Below are 24,713 nucleotides of genomic sequence, written 5' to 3'. Positions count from 1 at the left end.
TTTATTATGAAAAGTTATTTATTATGAATTGCTATTGTTATAGCAATTTTCATTGATTGCTAAAAATGAATATTCTAGCCTTACAGATGCTGAGTGGATCTATCATAACAAGATAATAAAGTACAACAGCAGTATCACCAATTTATTCAGCATAGTAAAAACCTTTCACTAATTTTCTAAATAGCTCATTTTCTGTTTTTCATTGTGCTTTTAAAGTTGAAAGACATACATGTAGTCCTCAACTTATGACAATTGAGCCCAACATTTCTATTGCTAAGCAAGACAGTTAAGAGAGTTTTGCCCCATTTTACGACATTTCGTGCCATAATTCTAAAGTGAATCACTGCAGTCATAAAGAGAATGTGGCTTCCCTACTGACTTTGCTTGTCAGAAGGTTGCAAAAGATGATATGAGCCCAGGCCACTGCAATCGTCATAAATGAGACAGTTCCCAAAAGTCTGAATTTTGATCACATGACCATGGGAATGTGCAATGATTGCATGAAAAATGGTCATGAAAGGCATGGCGGTGCAGTGATTAGAATGCAGTATTGCAGGCTAATTCTGCCAACTGCCAAAGTTTGATTCTCACCAGTTCAAGATTGACTGAGGACCCAGATTGTTGGATACTGACTCTGTAAACTGTTTAGATAGGGTTGTAAAAGCCCTGATCCAATACATAACAGTCCAAAGCAGACCTAACTTTACTATAAGCCTTACATTTATTTGTTTGTTTGTTTGTTTATTTTTGGAAGAGATAAAAAGCAAGATCGCTCAGGCTGTTCCTTTGTTGTTGTTGTTTTAATCTACTATTAGGAAATTCAACACATAAATAAAACAGCACAAAACGAACACTGAAAACATAAAACCAAATGGCGCGAGAAAGGCGTCGGCGTTAGTGCAAATGTAAATACAGAATATCACGATCCCCAGTTCCGGCAGGGGAGGGGCGTGAGAAAATGTAGTTAAAAAATAAAGATCAAACATACAGAATGCTTCGAGACAAGCTGAATAGACAGGGCAATAGGCTTAGAGGGGGCTGTGAAGCGGTATACAAGTCTAAGTGCTATTGTTAATATGCCACGGGACAGCTGTTCTACGACTCTTTAACAGCTAAAATGAGCTGGAGCCGAGAAGCCTCCAAAAAGTTTTGCAGCAAACGTCAAAATCAACCGCTGTAGATCCAAAATCAGGATTCATTTCCACGCCACCCTGAAGCTGCCCTGGATCCCTTCCCATCCGAACAGGTTCGGTGACCTTTTGCACATTAGCTCTAACTAGACGTCTGAACTTGGCGCGGCTTCCCACCGCCTCTTCGCACACCGCACTGCCTTGGGACGGCCCATTCGACGTTGCGTCATCAACGTGCGCCGGTCGTTTCCTCGTCGCCGGTGCGAAGAGAAGGAGCTGCTTGCCGGAGACATGAGTGGACTCGCTCTACTTTTGCGGGCGGCGCGAACGGCGCTCCCGCCCGGAGCCAGGCTGTTTCGCACCGGCTGCCCTCGGCCGGCTTTTGTCAAGGAGCTTTTCATGGGGAACTTCCAAGAGGTGAGACCGCCGAAAGTTTCGCGGTTTCGCTGGGCTGGGTGTGGCGACCTTGGGATTTAAGGGAGGATCCAGGTTTCTAGCATCTCAGGAATCGCTTGGCGAAGCAGGGATCTGCTTTTTAACTGCGGGTCGGGTGGTGTTTCTCAAGTTAGATGTCTATGGGGATTCTTTGTCATCCAGGTCATCATGGTTGTCCCAAAGGTGCTTTATTTCAAGAGGCAACTGGCCTTTCTTATTTTTCTCTGAAGACATTTCGGTTCTCACCCAAACGATGAAGGAGCTTCTTGGATGAGAAGAGAAACATCTTCAGAGAAAAATCAGAAAGTCCAATTGCCTCTTGAAAAACCATCTTTGGGATTCTCAAGTTAAAGTTAGAAGAAGAAAAAAAGCCTTTCCTTCTCTGGTGTTTCATCTCAAATTCAAATCTCAAACTATAATTTTAGGCTGTATCTCTGTACAGGTAGTCTTCACTTTACAACAGTTCGGCTAGTGGCCGTTTGAAGTTAATGCACTGAAAAAAGTAACATGACTTTTTCACACTTATGATCACATGATTTACGTTCGGATACTTCATAGCTGTCTCACGCTTATGACGGTTGCAGTGTCCTGTGGTCTTGTGATCAGCTTTTGCAACCTTCTCACAAAGTAAATGAGGAAATCAGGTTTACAACTGTGTTACTATTTTAACAACTGCAGTTATTTATTTAGGAAATGTGGCAAGAAAAGTTGCAAAATGGGCAAAAGTCAATTAACAAATTTCTCATTTAGCAACATAAATTTTGGGATCAATTGTGGCCGTAAGTTGAGGACTACATGTAGATGTTGGAGATGGCAGAAACTTGAAATGAATAAACTGAAGCTATGTTTGGGAAGGGAAGGATCCATGTGTACAATTTTGTGATTATTTTTATTAGAATCCATTCAGAGGGCAGACCAGAGGGTGCTAATGTTTAGGTTTTCCAAGTCAATTTATTAACCAGTAATGGTTCAATAATAAATAAAAATAAGTAAATAGATAAATACAGATAGTCTTTCTCTAACAATGGCGGTTGGGATTGGAATTAGCATTGCTGTCCATTTATGACTGATACAGTCATAAAGCATAATGTCAAGTAGCCACATCACTTAACGATGGTAATCACAAGTCCCTTTTGCCATCATCAAATGAGGATCATGTTTTTTAAGCATGGATTTCCTCACAACTTCTTGCCAGCTCCAACAAGTAAAGTCAATGAGGAACTGGCAGGAAGTTGCAATTCCCAGGTGACTCACAAGCAGGCCAGTGAGCAAGTAAGTTTTGGTATGGGAAGGCTAAGATAACAGCTAGGATAGGAATGGCTAATATAGGATGCAGGAGAGCGTACAGGTGCCTGCTTTGACACCAGGCATAAGCAGACATATGCTATGGAGTTCAGGTGGTGATGCGATAGGTGGATGCTATAGCTGGATGCATCTTTGGCATCCCATACCTTGCAGCCAGATTCCTTGGAGAAAAAGCAGTGGGAAGAGAAGCACTGATTAGAACGACTTGCACCATTTTCTGCCAGCTTCATTGATTTTTCTTGTGGAAAGCTGGCAAGAAAGATTGCAAATGGTGATTATGTGACTGCAGGGTTCTGTAACCATCGTAAGTACGAGCAGGTTGCCAAGTTTCTGAATTGCAATGATGTAACTGCTGAAGTTCTCAGACAGCCACAACTCTGAGGACCAGTCATAAGTACCAGTCATTCAATGCCTTTGTAACTTTGAATGGTCACTGAACAAGTAGTAGTTCACTGAAGACTACCTATAAATATATTGAAATGAATAAACAAATAAACTTTATGCAAAGATTGACAGCAACATTATGCAATAAAAATACGTTTTGAATATTTCTGTAGAAACGTCATTTCTGTAGAAATGTTTAAAGCCCTATGTTGTTGGGCTTCGTTGTTGACCATGCATACACACAGCTCCACTTGTGCAAGTGGCTTGTGAACACACTTGTCCATGAAACTATATGAACAGCAGGTGCACGCAGCCATCACTTGTGCAAATGAAACTATAGTATGCATGTGCACATGGAACCATCCCCTCCCCTCCGCCGGGTCCACCAATCCGGAAAGGTTGGAGACCACTTCTATGAATTGACAGTTGAGGGTTCCTGTTATATGAACCTGAACTCGTATCTTTCACTGTTTGTATATTTTTTTGCTAAATACATCTATGCACATTTGCCATTCATTTGCTAATAGAGCGTGAAGTTATCTTCTCGTTTGGAAGATGGGAGTGAATTGGAGAAAATAATTGAGTGTATATTATGGAGCAAGTGTCAATTTTGCCACAGAGCAGCAGTGTTTATTGTGATACATGGACTCCCAGTCTTTAGGCAATATTTCCAGAAATGGTATGCATCAACTGAGTGAGGAGAGACTTGAAAAACCTGCTGCTCCAACATCCTTTAGCATTAGCATTAGCCAATCCCCAGGAATACACTTTATCTGATGGATAAGAACATTTCAATTTGTGTTATTGTATTAAGCAGATAAAATGATATTAAGGACCTCTATGTTTACTCCTGTTTTTATGGTGAAAGAGTTGGGTGGTATATAAATGTAATAAATAATAAATAAACAAATATAAATTTAATAAATATACAGTAACATGGTTTAGAAATTTTTTTACAATGATAAGAACTTTGGAATAGAGAATTGGAGTAGCCCATATTATACAATTGGTGGCTTTGGATTTTAAGGAACATTAGTTGCTTTATGCTGTTTAAAAATTTGGTTAGTCCACCATAAGGGGAGAAAATGGAGAGGGATTTATTGTACGCTGTACAATGAATGTTTAAAATTTTTACTTGTCCTACTTTCTATGCACAAGATGAATAAATCAGAAGGAATCCTAGTGCACAGTTTAACTTTCTTATGATGGGGCTTTGGTGCTCTCTGAGCTTGATTGTTTTCTTGCAGACATTTATTTCATTACCCAAATTAGATAACATCATCAGGACTAGAACAGCGTAGGGTTTGCTCTCAGTTTATGTTCTGGTCTAGTGGCTTGCGCGGTCAGTACTGAAGTGTGTCCTAGAGGTTCTTTGGCTGGGCTATTTAATGTTTGGTAGTTCCTTGACTGGGGATATTGTTTACTTCATTGTTGGTCTGATGTTAATCATGAATCTATGCTCAATTGAGTGCCGATTGCAGATGGGGAAGTATTTGGGGTCTTTTTGTTCCCTTTTTAGCTTGCATAGTATATAGTTGTTTATGTCTATGTGTCTATTGATGGTTAATTTGTCAGAGTGCTAGGTTTCTAAAACTTCCCTAGCATTTGGACTTGACTTAGTTTAGGGTGGTCAGTTTCCCAATTGAAACTATGGTTAAGTCACTTCATGTGTAGATAAATTAAAAAGTTTTCATCGTGTCTTCTGACCACTAGTTGGTTTTCATGGATGCGTTCTGCCAGTCTTCTGCTTGTTTGTTCTGCATAGTGGCTGTTGCCGTCATTATACTATATGTGTAAATGATTCCTGTTTTTTCTTCTGGGACTGCTGGGTCTTTTAGTTTACTTAGGACATTTTGAAGGGCTTCAGTTGGCTTGTAATTTTGTAGGTGTCTACAAACATTATCCTTTGTTAGTAATTTTCTTTTGAGTTAGATATTACTACTTATAGAAAATTGGGTTCCTGCAGGGAAATTAAGGGTCAATATATTAATGTATTATCAAACTATCTTCTAAAAATTGGTGCTCTCAAGTTTTGAAGAACTGGTGTTTGAATTGTTGTAAAAAAAGGCAATTCCATATTCCTGGAAGGATATTTCTATACCAAAATCTAAACATTGGCTTAGTGAGCTTGCTAAACTCGAAGCATATTTTCTTGCAATGGTACAAAATGTTTGCTATTGTTTCCTTCAATTTTTTGCCTTCCCAGCATAATACGGTATTAAATCCTGGTATTCCCCTGTAATCTTCTATTCAGATACTAAGCAAGGCTGACTCGGCTTAATTTCTGAGCCCAGGCAAAAATCACTTCTTGAAGCAAAGGTCTACAAAGTACTTTTAAGTATTTCTCAGTCTTTCTGTGTAATATCACATTAGTGGCCAGCTTGGTCTAAGCAATTATGTAGCCTTTCAAAAAGATTTTAGAAACACCCGGCACCAATTAGAATCATTGCTGTATTCAGATCTCCGTAGTTATAATTGAGGAATATACCTACTGAAGGAAAGAATAGATCAGTTCTGTTCCATCTTGTTTGTGGCTTTCAAGGTTTGTTTCAATAAGGCTTTTGTCCGAGATTTGGCACTAAAACAATCTTCACTGGGAAAAGAACATTGAATGTATACATTTGTTAATTCTTTTGAAACTTTCAGAAACTTTTCATACTAACAGTGGTATCATTGTGCGGATAATTTGAGTTCTGTGTGGGTGCTCTCGTGGTTTTAGCACTCCTTGTATGCCATCTCCAGAAATTGGTGCTGCTTGTAGGGTTTGGGGGAGGCATTTAAACTCCATAGCAACTATATGCTATTCTGTCTTATCACCCAAATTATTCATCTTCTGTATAGGTCTGGTAAGTAAAATCTTTCAGAGCTGTAGGATTCATCTGCATGTTTCACTTCCATGACAAGAAGCAATGCCATTTCCTATGCTTTATAGCATATTTCTTGGCATTACAATCACTAGCAGAGTCTGACACTTATCTAGTTTTAGATATTTGGGAGGAGAGGTGAAATTAACAGGAGTTCTGCTAGTTTCTCCTTCTAGCCCAAGCAGAATAGTAAAACTGTAGAATAATAAAACTGTGTACTAGTCTTTTGCAATATTGGTATATCTCTATCCAAAGATAGGCCAGCTTGTGGGTGTGTAGACTGCAGCACTCCTGGGAGCTTTAGTCCACATCCTTCCTTTCCCATCAAACTGTCAAGTGGGCTATTTGGAAATAGAGGTTTCTCAATCTTACAGAAGGCTGGTGGACTGGCAGATTGTCAATTGCATTTTGAGGAAAGTGATAGGCATTGTTCAGAAATAGACCATGTGAGGAGTTACCAGAATAGAGTACCTCTCCACTAGCAACCTGTCACTTGATCAGTTTGAAAACAGGCTGAAGCTTCCATCTCAGGCACCCACTTACCCAAATCCGTCCATTCACATTTGCCCAAGCCTTCTCCAACAAATTGCTTTTGTTGGAGACAAAAGCTGACACAAAAGAAGACATTTCACTCCCAATCTCTCTTCACCATGCCCACACAGGCAGACTCCTGCTTCATTGCTGTGCCAGAGTAGGGGTTCAGAGTACAGTCAACATTTCTTTAAGCTGATATACTTTAGATCAGACCCCACACGGGGCCAGAGAAGCTTAGGGCTGCCATGAGGAATATGCCATAGAATGCCCTGCCATCAGCTGACTGGCAGGAAACTGAACACAAACACCTAAATGGCCCTGCCCATTTCTTTGAACACCATAAACAACTTTATTTTTACAAAAAAATGTATCATTAAAATCTGTCATTTCAGAAGGAAGTTTTTCCTTATCCTGAAATTAGTAATGAAGAATTGCAAGAAATCAATGACTTCGTAGCACCCGTGGAAAAATTCTTCCAGGAAGAAGGTACACTTTTATACCCTTCTCGGGACTTTTTAAAATCTTTTTCTGAAAGGCTTTTCATCGTGCGAAATATAAAAATGAAATATAATACTAACAAGGAAATGTCCAAGGTTGCTTATTTGTTTTTTTTTTTGTTTTTGTTTTTTTTTTAGCAAAAAGTGAAAATAGCAAGAATCATACTAAGGGGTTTTGTTAATGCTGTGCTGGAACCTTCATTTGTACTTTTTTTGAAAAAGTTATTTTTTTTCCCTCCTTTATTCTCTGCGTGCTTGAAACATTGTTTCAAATGTTTACTGATGGCATTCTGGGACACATTTTTAATTTTTGAGGTTTATTTTTACCCAAGAGAAAAGTTCCTTCATGTTCTCCTAGGTTTACCTGAAATATGGAAACCAGAATGGTTGTGAATAGCTAGAGAAATAATGCTAAAACAAAAGAAAGTATAATAAATCAGGGATGGGCAATTAACTTTCCCAAAGAGCCATATAAGAAAGTGGGACTGTTGTGGAGGGCTGAACCAATAAGCGGAGCTTAATTCTGCTCAATGTTAATGTTACCACTTTATAAAAAGTCGCAAATTATATGGCTTTGATTAGCTGCTACCGCTAAGAATACGTGTTACATTTTATTTACATTTGATTTCTAATTTCCTATTGACCTCATGTGATCCAGAGAGAGATAGCCAAAGGGGCCATAAAAATGACTAGGCCCATCCTAAATCTTTTGCTAACTTCATAACTAAGTTTAAGTCAGTAGAATAGAATGAACCAGCTTGCTTCGGTTGTGATTGTTTGCTCAAATAACTTAACTCTTGAGTTATCTAATTATCGATCAGTTATTATAGTTTTCTTATGTTCATTAGTGGATTCTAAGAAAATTGATGAAGATGCTAAAATTCCACAAGAAACTCTTAATGGGCTGAAGAGCCTGGGCCTTTTTGGCATGCAGATACCCGAGGAATATGGTGAGTGAAAGTGAATGGGTTTTTTCTCTCTCTTTTGGATCAAGAAATACTTTGATCATTTACACATTTGTTTACACATATTTACATATTTTATTTTTTATTTTAATTTCCTCCTGTATTGATTTACCTCCAAGACTTGGGAAATGAAAATATTTTTGTTTCCTTGTAGATTTAAATTTTCTATCTGTGTTTGAGCTGATGTAGTAGTGCTTGTTTCTCTGTGGTATTTTGGCTCTAGTAAAGTTGACATTTTCACTTACAGTTGTTATTACTAGTCACATGGTTCAAAAAAACATGATTCTTTCTGGAAACCGCTTAATACATTGTTACATAAATTAGCATATACAATCATAAGATGTTCCACATTTTTTTGCCTCTTGCCTAGACCTTTAGACTTACAAAGCATTGGTGGATACAGTAGTTCTATTTCATAGCTGGTAAGGAAAGCACGATTATACAATAAGGCTTTAGAGTCTTCATGACAGGTGTATGAACAGAAAACTCTATGTAGAGTTGCTTTATATTGGTGAAACAAAATGAAAACAGGTTTAAAAATATTTATGAAAAACAACTGTGGACTTTGTGGACAGAAAGTTGGCTATATTTCTGTTTAGGTGCTTAAGGAAAAAGACTAAGCTTTGTGTAAGATTCAGTTGCAGAACAGTGCTTTGGAGTTTATTGAGACAGGAAGACAGAACTTTTCTGCCTTCTCTTTAAAAGAAGTGCCATATATACTTGCATATAAAACCATCTGTGGATAAACCAATCTCCAGATTTTGAAGCAAAATACCATAAAAATATGCCACCTGTGGACAACCCAATTTTTTAAAGTTCTACAATTGGCTTACTAATAAGTAATCAATGGATTATCAATGAGGGAGGGAGAGAGGGACAGACAGACACTTTTAAAAAGTATTGTCGTATACACTCATGGATTAGCCCATCTGGAGATAAGCCAAGCACAATTGGGGGGTGTATATGTGGTGAGGAAGGGTTGGAGCTAAAATGTTTACTTATTCACAATTATATAGGATATACATTTTTCCTGTCAATCTCAGGAGAAGATTTACAGTTTTAAAGAGCTGCCGACAGGTGCAAAGACTAAGGCTAGAACTGAAACACTGTATTTGGCAGTCCCAAACAGAGTCAATGATTTTTTTTCCTTTGCTTTTATAAACACAAAGTTTTAGAAAAAAAGATCTCAATTGATTTAAAAGATTTTTTAAAACCACAAAGCAAATTTATTTAATTTTTGTGTTGTAGACAAATTTCTTTTGTTTGACCAAATCTTTTTCAGGTGGCCTTGGTCTTTCAAATACAATGTATGCCCGTCTAGGAGAAATAACTTCTCAAGATGGAGCCATTGCCGTAACTTTGGCAGCTCATCAGGCTATAGGGCTAAAGGTAATTTTTCCTTTATTAATGTATTAATTTGTGTTTATCTAATGTCGTAAAAGTCAATGTTTCAAATCTGGAGAAGATAAAAAATAATATACATATACATTATATACACTACACACATACATACACACAGAGAGAGAGAGAGACTTCTTTGTATCCGTCATCGGACATTGGCGATCATGTTGGCGATCCATAAATCAATCAATCTCTCTCTCTCCCTCTCTCTCTCTCCATACACACACAAACACACACACTATTTTTCGAAACATTGAGAGGAATTTGTGTAAATAACTATTAGGCTAAAACAAAAGCAGCATGGACATAATTCAATTTAGATAAATACATTGAACTTTTAAATTTTAGTATGTACTAATTCTTACAGTTTTCTGAAGACTTTATGTTAGCTCTTCATACAATTGCTTTCATTACCTAACTAAACGGTCATCACATCAATGGCCCTTTCATTTCATAATTTCTAGAAACAGGTGTTGTGCTAGTTTAGGAAAACCTGCAGTGCATGAAGCCATGACACTCGAAATATCACTTCCTGGAATGACAGGCCCTCGGGAATAGTTCGTTTCTATGATCTCAATACCTATAATTCAAATGCTTCCCTGACTGGTTGGTTTATTTGTTTGCCGTTGGCAGGGGCTCCTGATTGCAGGCACTGAAGAACAGAAGAAAAAGTATCTACCTAAACTGGCCTCTGGAGAGCACATTGCAGCATTTTGCCTTACAGAACCAGGAAGGTAGCATTTTTTTTAACAAAATCATTAAAAAACTAAATTTATCTACATATGAGATTGATCCCCGATGGGAAAAATTTCCAATCAAGAACTGGCTGCAGCGGCCCTCTTCTTCCAGGGTGGCACCATAAGAGGCCAAGAGATGCAAGAAAAAGTGGGGCGCTGCCATGAGGCAAGGCAGTGGTTGGAGCATGGATGGCCTGACTGCATCGCTGGCCTCCTGCGCTGGTACCACATTGGTGCCGGAAGCAGTGCACCAGCCGCCATGTGGACTCCTGCTTAACGTGGCTGCCGGTGCTGCTGCCATGAAGCAGTTGTTGGGGTGTGGAACCATGGGGGTCCTGAAGCAAGCCATTGTGTGCATCAGGCAGCTTTCCCCCCTCTACCTCACAGCAGCAGCACTAAAAAAAAGTAAGACACCGCCCGAAAATAAGCCCTAATGTTTATTTTGGGGCCTAAAAGAAAATAAGACCGGGTCTTATTTTTAGGGAAACACAGTAAGTCACTTTTTTCAGTGTCCTTATAACCTTAAACGGTCACTAAACAAACTCTTGTAAGTGGAGGACTACCTGTAATTCTTCCTGTGTTTTTAATCTGTTCTTTGAATCTGAATGAACCATGTCTGTATAAGTAATTACATTTTTCTTACTGGAATTGCTCCAACATGAGAAACATTTGAGAGAGAAGCCAGAGGGCATGCACATGATTATTGTGCCTTTTAAATGGGAAGACTGACTTATACTTAGTTTGAAAGGGGAAAAAAAGACTAGACAGGTTCGGGAAGCAGGCTCTTCTGGAATCATGAGGGTGAGGCTAAACAGAAGCTCCTTGCTTGTCGAATGATAAAAGCAAGAGCCTGAAAGGGAAACAGGAGAAATGTTGCCGTCCTGCATCCCCTCCAGGGGAGCTAATGGTCTCTTCCCCATGTCAGTTTCTCCAAAACTAGCTGATAGATGATCCGGAAAGTTTGTAAGCTGCTTTTTATTGCAAATGGCCAGGACAGTCACAAAGGCATATTACAAGCCCACATTACAGAGCAAGGCATAGGGAGTTTGCAATGAATGCAGGCCACCATGTCCCATTCTGAGAAACCCCCTCATGTGAGTTATGAAGTCCTGACAACAAATTCCAGGGAGCAAAGCTGGCTAGTTTTCTTCTGTGGGTGGAAGCATCAGGCAAGGTGGAGAAGCTGTTGCCACTTATGCTGCATGACCATCTTTCGATACAGATTTGTTTGCCTGTCTTTCTAGTGGGTGTACGCTGCTTTAAGCAAACATTAGGTTCCCATTTGTTGTTACACAAAGGAGCAATTTAAGAACCATTTTAAGAAATTATTTTAAATGTTTGGAAGCATAATAATACGTAGCCTTTTCAGATTTAGATTTCTCTGGGGAAGGAAAGGATTTTGAGTTCAGTAGCTAGCAAATCCCATTTTCCTAATTTACCTGTATTTCAGTGGAAGTGACGCTGCATCCATTCAGACCAGAGCCACTTTGAGTGAAGATGAAAAGCATTACCTATTAAATGGTTCAAAGGTACAGAACGGGCTATTTTGTCAATGTCAATTTAACCAATTTCTAAAGAGAAAGCTAGCTGGATGAGATCAGCCTTTTTACAAAAAAAGTGAGCTGCACAAACACTAAAATAACCTAATAAGAAAGCAAGTGCTTTTTCCAAAGGGGCTTTTCTTTTGTGTGATCTTTCTAGCCATTTAGTGTTTAAAAAGGATTCATTTCCCAGAGTTGAATCCAGTTTGTCAGATCTGTATTCACCCTTAGGTGATTATTTCAGAAAGCATGCTACGGATGAATACTAAAGATACAACATCTGCCAATCAGTTCATACATATTTGGTGTAGTAATGTTCATGTTTCTTCTGAGTGGAACATAAAATATGTTCTTTTCTTTCAATTGCAGATATGGATATCCAATGGTGGTATTGCAGATATCTTTACTGTGTTCGCAAAAACTGAGGTTGTTGATAAAGATGGTGAATTCAGAGACAAAATTACTGCTTTTCTTGTAGAAAGAGCTTTTGGTGGAATCACTAATGGAAAAGCAGAGGATAAGCTGGGGATACGTGGATCTAATAGTAAGAATTATATTCACATTATTGTGGAATTTACAAGTGCAAATTGTTTACTAAACCTCAAAAGCAATTCCAATGCTTTTGTCAACAACTTTTTCTAAAACGTCTTGGGCATTTTTTTTAATTGGCAAAGAAGTATTCATAGGCATATATTTTCTGAAAAAATTTAGTTGCATGATCGCATTCACCATTTTTTACTTCATATCTGCATTTAGAATAGTTTATTATTTTCGAAGTAAAATGCCACTGTCATTATCCTCTTCTGTAAACTGTATCCTTCATTAACTGAAGTTAGTGGTAGATGGTGGAATTTCATATGCCATTTATTTGTATCTGCTTTTGTGATCATTGTCCTGCTGAAAATAACATTGTATCAGAAACTCAATGTAATTCACGATTTGTGCAATTATACCTACTATTGAAGGGATGCGATGGCTCAGTGACTAAGACGCTGAGCTTGTCAATCAGAAGTTTGGCAGTTCGAATCCCTAGCACCACGTAATGGAGTGAGCTCCCATTACCTAGCAGTTTGAAAGCATGTGAAAAAAGTAGAAAAATAGGAACTGCCTTTGGTGGAAGGTAACAGCATTCTGTGCACCTTCCACATTTAGTCATGCCAGCCACATGACCACGGAGATGTCTTTGGACAGCAGTGGCTCTTCAGCTTTGAAACGGAGATGAGCAATGATCCCTAGAGTCGGGAACGACTAGCACATATATATGAGGGGAACCTTTAACTTTACCTTTACCTACTATTGAGAATAAGCATGATAGGAAATGGACTTTTTTGTAGCATTCATTCTACACAAATAATGTTTAGAACAACTAATTTGACACCACCTCTTAGCACACTTTGTATCAATATATTATTCTATAGAGCAGGGGTCATCTTTTTTCATAGTAACTATGTTAATATGTAATATAATCCAAAATATTACATTAGAATTCTTTAAAAAGCACATTTTGATAAAGGAATTAGTCCTGAACACAGGATACAGCATCTGGTGTCATAGAATTGCACACACACAACTCTTCTCATTATCTCAATCCTTTTATATCTAGTATTCACCACATTGAGAACCCACGTCTAATTGGAATTTTCAAATATAATTGTCCTGCTGGCAACAGCCATAGGTTATGTCTAAATTGTAAAATGGGAAGAGTTGGAAATTAGAATAGTGAGCTCCATAATTAGTCTTGGGCCTCACTCCCAGTCTTGAAATCTTCTTCAAGTCTTTTGATTTAATTGCGTTTATGTGTTCAAGGATATTGCAAAATGTTGAATACTTTTTAATCTTACAGCTTGTGAAGTTCACTTTGAAAATACAAAAGTTCCTATAGAGAATGTTATTGGAGAAGTTGGAGGAGGGTTTAAGGTAAGATGTAGAGATAATGTTGTACATTTCATTGTGACCTAATTAGAGAATGAATTTCATAAGGTAGCATGATCAATTGTCCAAAATTCCAGGTAAACGAATAACGTTGACTTTTGGTTTTCAATAAAAGGGAACTATGAGAGAAAAACTTTTCCTTTCCTGTGTGCATTTCAGGTTGCAATGAATATTCTAAACAGTGGAAGATTTAGCATGGGCAGTGCTTCTGCTGGAATGCTTAAGAAACTGATTGGTAAGGCTAAGCTTCTGGATTGCCAAGTTCTTGTGTTAGGACCTTTTGTGCAAAGATTACTGCTCTATCCTTATAATATTAGTTTGGGTTATTAATCTCTTTGACATAGTAGTTTCTTTAGGAATTACATGCTGATCTTTATGTTGTCAGTTGAGATTTTTATTCATTAGTGCAGCAAGTTACAATGTTGAGAAAGGTGTTAGCTAGAAAGAAAGTTTGTGATACCTTTGTAGGCTAGGTAAACCCTGGGGTGTTAAAGTGATGTTTTAAGGGAATTGTGGTTTGGAAACATTGTCTAAAATTTCTCAGAATGTCCTGATACATGCTGCTTGTACATGTAATTTTTAATGAAAATCACAAAGTTTAATGGAGGGGAAACAAGTTTGTGTTGTGCTATAGTGATTCATAAATACCTATCACTTGAGGACTTGGAACAATTATCTGCTTTTTATTCAATATTCTGGAAATTATTTCCTAAGATGATTAGACAGGGTTTTTTGGTTATAGAGCACACATTATATTACAAATTTTATGTGTCCTGAGCTCAAAAATAGTATTATTTATTTACTTACTTCATACAACTGTTTGGAAGAAAAATATGTGCAAGCCATTGAAAACCTTTTTTATTTCAACTGAGATAAATATGAATGTTTAAAATGAGCTTTGCCTTTAAATATCCTGAAGTTCATAGCATTCTTTTTTGTATTTGAAATAAATGTTACATGAAATCATTAAGACAATGTGGTAATATTTCACATCAGTAAAATTATGCAACTACTATCAGTGATCTCAGTACAAATGTTTAAATATAAAAATTGACACTGCACTGATGGTGCCACAAACTGATGCAAATGTTAAATTGGGATTTCAGTGTAAGTATTTTCCATGAGTTAGTTTCATTTGTTACCTTAATTCTAAATTTCTTTTTGTTGACACATTTAAACAATATGTTGCTTTTCAGACTCAGTCCTAATACAGTTGCCTTGTTTTCTCACTTTTTCAAGAAATGACTGCAGAATATGCTTGTACAAGAAAACAATTCAATAAGAAGCTGAGTGAATTTGGATTAATTCAGGTGAATAAGGAATTGTTTTATTTGAGAAATGCTAAGGAATTTAACCTGCTTTGAGCAATATCAAATTGTGACAGTACTGGTTTAAAACATGACTTTATTGGTAATATTGTAAATAAAATGAATTATTGCAAGTTTATTAAGAATATTGTATTAAATCATTTCTTGAAACTGGGAAGAAATTCTAATGTTATTTTTAATTTATGCAGAATATTTAAAAATAACTGATATTTTTAAATGAATCTTTCAGGATAAATTTGCCCTTATGGCTAAGAAAGCTTATGTAATGGAAAGCATGGCCTATCTCACTGCAGGAATGTTGGACAGGCCAGGAATCCCAGATTGTTCGGTTGAAGCTGCCATTGTTAAAGTAAGCTTTATTGAAATATTGGGATAAGGCTAGAAGTACCGTATTTCTCCTAATGTTCAAATACAAGAAATCTGTGATATATTTTCCCCTTTCTTTGTTTCACACTATTCCAGTTAAATACTTTTGTTTGGCTGCTTAAATGTTAGACCTTGTATTAAATTAGTTATCGTTTGGTGTGACTGCTCATCTGTAAGTCTAACTGAAATGAAAACAGTTGAATCCCAGAAACTAAGATTTGCCTACATCATAAGTTGATCATAAAACCCCAGTGAGTCATCTATTTTAAAAAGATTCCCAAACGCAGGTAGGATTGTAAAAATTATCAATGAAATGTATTTCACAAATTAATGTAAATTTCAGGGGTGAAATCCTTCCAGTTCAGCCGAACTGGTAGGGACGATTGCCCTTGGTTCTGCGAACCAGTAGTAAAAAAAAAAGCTTCCGAGGATTGCACGGCGCAACTGTGAACCACGAGATTGTTGGAAGCTCCCCGCCCCCTACTTTTAAAGCATTTTTCCTGTCTATTTTCCTGAACCAGCAGGAAAAAATGCTTTAAAAAGTGAAAAACAGTTGGCCACGCCCATCCAGTCACATGACCCCCAAGCCATGCCCACAGAACTGGTGGCCAAAAAAAAAAAGATTTCACCACTGGTAAATTTACTCAAATTCAGTTGGGGAGGAGGAGGACTTTGCATATCTTAAATGTCCACTAGTTTGGCTTTATTTGTGTTCTGGTATATGTGAAGGTATAGCAATAACACTTATATACCACTTCACAGAGCTTTTACAGCCCTGTCTAAGTGGTTTACAGAGTCAGCATATTGCTCCCAATAATCTGGGTCCTCATTTTACCCACCTTGTAAGGATGGAAGGCTGAGTCAACCTTGAGCCTGCTGAGATTCGATCTGCCAAATTGCTGGCAGCTGAAGAAGCCTGCAGAACTGCACTCTAACCACTGCGCCACCGAGCCTCAGAGCACATTCATTCTATGAGAACATTGAAAACTGACTCTGGTTCTGATAATATTGCTTTTCAAATGGCACTAAAGATAGCATTATCAGATTTGGAGAATTCTATAATTTCTAGCAGTATAAATATCTCAAATAGCAATAGCACTTAGACTCATATACCACTTCATAGTACTTAAGTGATTTACAGATTCAGCATATTATTCCCATATAGTCTCGGTCGTCATTTTACTGATCTTGGAACGATGGAAGACTGAGTCAATTCTGATCAAACACATGGCAGTGGGCAAAGATAACCTGCAATACTGCAATCTAACTACTGTGCCACCACGACTCAGCAGGTGAAAGCAAAATAAAAGCAAACAAACAAAATCAATATATTCCATAGGCACATATAACTCAGTATACATATCCTGTTTGCTTAGTTCGTAAGTAAGCATTTTTATTATGAATAACACTTGCGAGAGACAAAATTGTTCTTATAAATTAATAGCTCACATCTTTATGTTCTGTAGAGTTCAGCAGTTATTAATAAATCCATCCCCATTTTTTTTTAAAAAAAACTTGCTGTTTTTCATAATTCCAAATATGGTTTGACATTATCCCACTAGCATGACAAAATTTAATAGTAACTTAAACTTAAGTGCTTTTTATATTTCTAAGTTTTAAAACACTAATATAAGAATAATAGGGGTTTTTTTTTCTTACAATCATGGGCAGGTGTTCAGTTCAGAAGGTGCTTGGGTTTGTGTAAGTGAAGCACTACAAATTCTTGGAGGCCTTGGCTACATAAAAGACTACCCATATGAACGCTATCTCCGGGATTGTAGGATACTTATGATTTTTGAGGTAAATATGAACGCCTTCAGAAAAAACACATCATAACAACTGTTCCACTGTCTTACAACAGTAAGGCACTTTCAATCTTTGTACAAGATTTAAATGTAACTTTGCAAGCTGTTGACAGAAATAACACTTTCATACAAATTTAAGTGCACTAACTTTAATACAGATTTAAATTGCTCAAATATTTGTTTCTGTTTCAGGGAACAAATGAAGTTTTGAGGATGTATATTGCTTTGACTGGCATACAATATGCAGGCAAAATCTTAACTGAAAAAATAAAGTATGTAATTTTTTGAAATAATATTAAATGAATTAATACTGGATTAAAAATTGCTCAGTAGGAACAGCACTAAAGGAAAAAGGATGCTTTGGGCTTTTTTTCTTGCATTAATGGATGATTTTAATAATGCTCCATTTGTATTATTCTGGAAGGATAGTTTTGAAATAAGTCTTACTAGCTCAGATGGTGTTACCTAGTTTGGATAATGAAAGTCTGCCACAGCCAAACTCGGAGAGCACCAAGGACCCCTCATCTCAATCCTGTGCTGTAAATATTCTCCTTTTAAAGCGAAGCCAATTGTGACTTGATCAAAACTACAAAAGGTGTTTGTAATATTGGTCATTTAACTACTGATGCTGTGAATTGGCATCAGTTCAGTAGAAAGAGTGTGTAATCAAGGAAACTCAGGGTAGCTTATATGATAACGATTCTGCAGATGAGAATTCAGTTTCTGATGATACCACAGTAACTTATATGTCAGAATTTTTACCTACACAGGTAGTCCTTGAATTATAACAATTGAGCCCAACTTTTTCATTGTTAAGCAAGACAGTTGTTAAACGAGTTTGGCCCCATTTTATAACCTTTTCTGCCACCGTTGTTAAGTGAATCTGGCTTCCCCATTGACTTTGCTTGCCAGCAGATCCCAAAATGTGATCCCAAAATACATAAATATAGTTGCCAAGAGTATGAATTTTGAGTTCATGACCACAGCAAGTGCAACAGTTGTAACTGTGAAAAATGGTCATAAATCACTTTTTTTCCAGAGCCGTTGTAACTTTGAACAGTCACTAAGCAAATGGTTGTAAGTCAAGGACTACCTGTATCATGTTTGCAAATATTGCAAGGATTAAGAAATGAAGGCTGTGATCTTTCTAATCCAGACCACAATGTAAGAGGAGGCCAACATAGCTGTGGTTTACGTTATGAATTTATTGTAGATGATTTCAATTATTGTATTGTTACTTCATTTCTGGGGATTTTTTTCCATACAGTTTTTGTTATGTTTTCTTCTTAATAATTGTAAACCATCCAGAATAATGTACTGTGTGTAAGATGGACAGCCAAATCAATTTGGTAGGTAGTTGGTACGGTTAAAGTAAATCCAGGCGTATACAAAGCACAGCTCACAGACCACTGGTACTTGAAAGCAGCCAAGGCAATTTGACTTCTTTTAATTCATTGCATTTGGGCTGCCTTAGGTTTTGTAGAAGATTAAGATGCATTTTTATTTCTTGCCACTGAATACCACTGAATAGCAGGAGTCTTTATCTTCCCCCACCCTTACAAGAGCAGAGTCCTTGTCACATTGCTGCTCCTGAGCTGACAAGGGTTCCCCCCTGCCCTCCATCTCACTCCCGCTGGGTGAACTAAGGCTGCAGCAGTTTGGAGGAATGAAAAGCAGGGGGAAATGAATATTGAATAAAATGATACTAAGGTGAAGAAAAAGCAAAGGACAATTATGCATGATATTACACAGGCACACCGTTTAAATAAATGCAATTATTTTTCTGCAGGGAATTTAAGAAAAGAAACGTAAAAGTGATGTGGAATTTAGTTATGAGCAGGCTGTTTGGCGGCAAGCCTCCAAGCATAGGAGTAATTGGACAAGGGGGAGTAGTTCATCCCAGTCTCAAAGTAAGTGTACCATATAGAAAAAATGATATACATATTATAGTCCTCCAGGCTTTTTAGCGCAATACCAAATTCTTCCATTTATTATTTAGGAAACAAAATACGTTTGATTTTTACATAATTTAGACTAATATTTTCCAAACTTTGGCAATTTAAAGATCTGTGGATCTTAATTTCCAAAATTCTCTGCCTGCAGGGTAGCTAGGGAATGCTATTAGAATTGAAGTTCATACATCTTAACAGTTGCTAAGATTGAGAAAATGCATTTTGACTGTTGGCCCATTTAGTCCTTTATTGGTGACACTGCCCCATTCTGTGCAGTCTAGCTACTGTGGTTCCTTATTAAAGGGGGGATAGCTCTTTTTACTATGAAGGGCGCTTTTTAAAAATGATCCCTTGCAGCTTCTGGTGATTTTTTTTTGGGGGGGGGAGGGCATGTTTAACCAATCTAGGAAATATATTAGTTGTAATTATTCTTGAAATTTTGAGCCTGGCTACCTGGAGTCACGTTACCATTAAATGCAAGAACTTTGGGGTTAGTTCAGTCAGGATCTTAATCTGGAAATGGTTGACTACCGGATTTGCATGGTACACTTGATATTTCATTGATTCTGTTACAGTATTTTTTGGAGTATAAGACATACCGTTTTCTTCAAAAAAGGAGCAATTATTTGAAATGTATATTTCAACTGGCTGCAGGTATAAAGCTGATAAAAGTTATACTGGCTAAGGAGGGTCATTTTCACTGACCCCCATGAGTTCTTCAACCTACATGCATTTAAGAAAGCAAGTATATTTTCTTGGTTGCTAATAGAATGGAAATAACTGTCAAAAACAAAAAGTTTGAAACTTAAAAGATAACCTCATTGCAAAAATCATGTCAAAGCATTAATTTGGTTTTTTAAACATATTTAACGTTTCTCCTTCTACCTTCTCTTTTTAATACGAGCCGCTTGTATTAAAATCAACAAACCAACAAAAGATCAATTATGTTCTTAATATATTGATTTTGAATAGCCATCTACATTGTGTGCATAAAATGAGCCATTAAACTCAAGGCTGCAAAAAGTCACCCAGTCATGACTAAAGTACTCAATATGTACTTTATGTCCATGTCTCAAGTTGAGTATATATTGAAAATATATAGTATCTAGATTCTTTTTTTTCCTTTGCAGGAAAGTGTTGCGAAGCTTGAACAAAACGTCTTTGATTTTGGGAAGACAGTTGAAAATTTACTAATGAGATTTGGCAAGGTAAACATGGTCTGATCAGAATAATAAATCAGAGGGGTTTTTTTATCTGTCTTCTCACTCTTTTGTTGTCACATCCTACTAATCTAGGCAAATTAAATGTCTGAAGTTTCCTTCCACTAAAACACTACCTTAGGATATACGTAAATCAGTGGTTGTTTTCCATACTCTGACAATTTCAAAATTAATATAGCCTACAGAAATTTTTTTCACTAACCACATACCAGTATGGCGATATGATGATTACTGTATTTGTTTTTAAGCATAACAACTCATGATGGCTAGTGATTATTACTGTTTTCTTTAATACTAGACTATTGTGGATGAGCAGCTGGTTCTTAAAAAAGTGGCAGACATTGTCATTAATTTATATGCAATGACTGCAGTCATATCCAGGGCTAGCCGATCTATCTGCATTGGTTTGAATAATCATGATCATGAGGTGAGTTTGTTTTACATCTTAATGTGATGAATAATACATATACTTGACGGTATAATAAAGCAGACAGAAGGGAGAAATTCAGATTATTTTTACTTTTAACCAAGAACAAAGTTTATGTATATTTCCAGTTGCAGCAGTTTAAAAGAAATTAAAAAATGAATTATCTTGTCCCTTTATGTGACAAGATGATTTTTAAAAAAGATTAGATTCTTGCTTTATTTCTCCAGTGCATCATAACATTAGCATAATTTCAAAATACTTTGGCTTATCCGTGATAATTTCCTTATCATTAAGAAAAGCTAAATTGAACTTCATGTACAAAGTTTGCGCAGAGATGTTGTAGACGAAACAGAAATGACTACTGTCTATAAGTATCAAATATAATATATTAAATATAATATATTATATATCAAATATAAGATTTGATATAATCAAATCTTATATTTGATTATCCTCCCTTCACTAGTAGATGAGCCACAATAGGCTTTTAACAATGAATTAGCAAAATAATTCCTCCTCTAGAACAGGGTATCAAACTCAAGGCCTGGGGGCTGGATTCGGCCCGTGGGGTACTTAGATCTGACCCATGGGGCCACCCTGGAAACAGCGAAGGACCAGCCCATGGTGCCTCTCCCAACAAAAACAACTATATTTTTGTTGGCAGAGGTTTGCAGGAGGCTCTCGCCAAAAATGGATCTCGGGAGCCCATTTTCATTGGTAGAGCGCTCAGGCGACCACAGGCACCTGACCCGAGTGATGTCGAGCTGGCCATCCCCACCCTGGCTCTCCAAGGTCAAATGCAACACTGATACAGCCCTCGATGAAATCAAATGTGACACCCCTGCTCTAGAATTTAGATACTGAAATCTGTATGTTTTAAAGGACAAAACCAGTATTTCAGACTGATTGCCAGATTACAAAACCAAACATTGAACAAAGTGTAAAAGTTAAAGAATTTATTCAGGTTTGAATTTATTGTTAGATTCTGATTATCATACAAGCAACTAATATAAAAACTCTTCTTTTAATCTTTCAAACGTCAGTCATTGAGTTATTCAGTTGTGAGGCACTGTGAAGTGGGGAAGGTGGGGGAAGAGGGAGAGAAAGTTGGTTTCTATAAGCAGATATACGGTGTACCTAAAGTTCAATAAACTGGTTTTGTGTCCAAACCACGTATATTAGGAGTTGATAATTACATTTAAATTCTTGAAGTACACTTAGGAACAGAATTGAAACTGCTAATAATTTAATTGACTTCTAGGTGATGCTTGCAAATATTTTCTGCACCGAAGCTTGTTTTGAGAATAATTACACAATAGTATCATTACAAAAAGGTAAGTGTTACAACTGACTTCAGTACTGCTGCTTTAGTTGTAACAAAGTATCTTTAAAAATCCTTCAACTAAAAAAAAAGTTCCTGGTGATTTAATGGGCACGGACATGATATTTTGAGGCCATTTCTTTGGAGATGGCTTGGTATTGTCTTCTTTACAGTTTTTTTTTTACATCTGGATCTGGCCTATTGATCTTATACCCTCTGAAAATCTTCAATCCAATTACTTAACTAGATCTTACCTTACTCGACTTCTGAGCCTAGGTTGGCCAGGTACTGGCAAGATCTGACAAAATTGTGTGATTTTAGGTTTTAGGATCATTGGGGTTTGGGAACTTACTGTCTTTAGTTCTAGATGGGTGGCACCTCCTCACATAGACCTTGTGCGGGTCCTTCTTGACTCACAACTCCTGCTCAATGAGAAGTTAACAGTCCTAGGAGACCCTTTGGGCGTCTTCAGGTTGTGTACCAGTTGACCCCATTCTTCATTGGGAAGCTCTGCTTGTAATTGCTCATATGGTCAGCTCCTGCATGGATTACTGAAACCTCCTGTATATGGGGCTGCCCTTGTAGAGCATCCAGAAAGTTCAGCTTGTGCCACAAGCAGTGGTGTGGGCACCTACATGAAACATGTTACACTTTTCCTCTCCAAGTCTCCTTGATTACCAGTATGCTTCCAAGGTGTTGGTAATGACCCCCAAAGGCAGAGGACTGGGTCTGAGGGACTGCCTTTCCCCAGTTGCATCTACCTATCCCATCAAGTCTAGCAGCAGGGGCAATGTTATTGGGCCCTATCCACTAAGGAATGTCATCTGATGGGACCCAGCAGGAAAGGCTTTTCTGCCATGGCACCCACTCGCTGAAACATCCTCTCCCCTGAAGTCAGATTGGCTCTATTTTTAGCCTTCCAGAAGGGGCCATAAGTATGGCCTTATCATCTCACCTGGGGAGTCAGTAGTCGTGTGGAGTCTGCTAAAAGCTTATACAGGTATTTTTCGTTTAGCAACTATCTTATATGGCAACTGCTCGCACTTACAACAGTTGATAGGAAAGTAACTCTGCGACAAATCTTTGCGTTTATGATACAGATCATGTTTTGTAACGGGTTCTTATTGTTTCAATGTTTTTAAAGCTTTTTGGTTTTTGAGTTTGTGTATTTTTAACTTGTAAGCTTCCCGGAGTCATGTATGTAACTCATCTAAATTTATCAAATAAATCTATAAAATAATTGCCACCCCTCTGAAGTGTCAACAAAATAGTAAATACTTGCTAAAACAAACCTGCTAAACCTGCCACCCTTTCTAAAGCCTGCCTTTAACATATCTTAAGGAAGGGCAGGCAAAGCAGGTTTTTCATTCTTTCCCTTAATGAAGAATACAGGTAGTCCTTGACTTACAACAGTTGATTTAGTGACCATTCAAAGTTACAATGGCACCGAAAACTCCTGGCCTTTTTTCACACTTATGACCATTGCAACATCCCCATGGTCACATGATTTACATCTGAATGCTTGAAAACCGACTCAGATTTATGACAGTTGCAGTGTTCCAGGGTCATGTGATCCCCTTCTGCAAGCTTCTGACGTGCAAAGTCAATGGGGAAACCAGATTCACTTAACAACCGGGTTACTAATTTAACAACTGCAACAATTCACTTAAATGTGGCAAGGAAAGTCATAAAATGAGACAAGACTCGCTTAACAAATTGTTCACTTTAAAAACATAAAATTTGGGCTCAATTGTGGTCGTAAGTTGAGGATTACCTGTATGCACTTGTTGCTAGCTGGTCAGCAGTTTGTCTGGTTTCTCATTTAGATGTGTCTTTAAAGGATCAATTGTTTCTGTTTCCATTATCTCTAGATTCTCCTGAAAACCTGGATGACAGCATTAAAAAAGTGGCAAATCAGGTGCTGGAAAAAAGAACTTATATTTGTTCGCACCCCCTAAATAGGACTTTCTGAAAGCTGAAAAATATTACTAGAGCCAGAGAACATACTAACTGAATGTATTCCAACTGGATCCTCGGGTATATTCTTAGATCTGAGACAAAATGCATGATTATACCGTTTCATATTTTACAGTGCAATTTTATAAAATACAATAAAGTAATAAATTACATAAGCCTGCTTCCACTTGATGATTAAACTATCATCTATCTATCATCCATCCATCCCTTCCGCCCTCCCTCTCTCCTTCCCTCCTCAGCATTAGAAAGTACAATCTGTGATCAGATGTGAGGCCATGTTTTTAAGCTGATTGCTGTACAATACTAAAAATATGGATTCCCAATGTTTTCTTTCATGGATTTTTTTGGTATGAATACATACACGCTCTGTCTGCGTGTGTGTGTTGGTGTGCGTGTGTGTAGGTATCCATGCACGCACATATTCATTCGTGTGTGTGTGTGTGTGTGCACATGCATGCAAGTGTTGTGCAAGTGTCCATGCATATCCCCCCCCTCTCTCCCCCCCCCCGTTTGTGTGTAAACCTCTGCATCGTGCAGCAGCCACCCCTACCCATGGTCGTGTTCCACCGGGCAACAGCAGCTGGGCAAACTC

The 24,713-nt window shown here is 37.5% G+C and overlaps 1 protein-coding gene across 1 annotated transcript; it reads left to right on the top strand.

Moving 5' to 3' along the window:
* Positions 1 to 1,363: 1,363 nt before the first annotated feature.
* On the top strand, positions 1,364 to 24,276 carry ACAD9 (acyl-CoA dehydrogenase family member 9). The gene is made up of 18 exons (XM_032211215.1): positions 1,364 to 1,547; positions 7,045 to 7,138; positions 7,998 to 8,099; positions 9,397 to 9,503; positions 10,149 to 10,249; positions 11,703 to 11,781; positions 12,163 to 12,337; positions 13,637 to 13,710; positions 13,885 to 13,960; positions 14,965 to 15,035; positions 15,283 to 15,402; positions 17,091 to 17,219; positions 17,417 to 17,496; positions 19,014 to 19,134; positions 20,307 to 20,384; positions 20,695 to 20,823; positions 22,085 to 22,157; positions 24,016 to 24,276. Exons 1-18 carry the CDS (start codon positions 1,422 to 1,424, stop codon positions 24,114 to 24,116), a joined length of 1,836 nt encoding a protein of 611 aa, XP_032067106.1. The 5' UTR covers positions 1,364 to 1,421; the 3' UTR covers positions 24,117 to 24,276.
* The last annotated feature ends 437 nt before the right edge of the window (positions 24,277 to 24,713 follow it).

This window comes from Thamnophis elegans, chromosome 2 (genome assembly GCF_009769535.1).
Source record: "Thamnophis elegans isolate rThaEle1 chromosome 2, rThaEle1.pri, whole genome shotgun sequence".
Taxonomy (NCBI): domain Eukaryota; kingdom Metazoa; phylum Chordata; class Lepidosauria; order Squamata; family Colubridae; genus Thamnophis; species Thamnophis elegans.
Note: the sequence above shows the minus strand (reverse complement) of the source record. Positions and strands in the feature narration are given on the sequence as shown.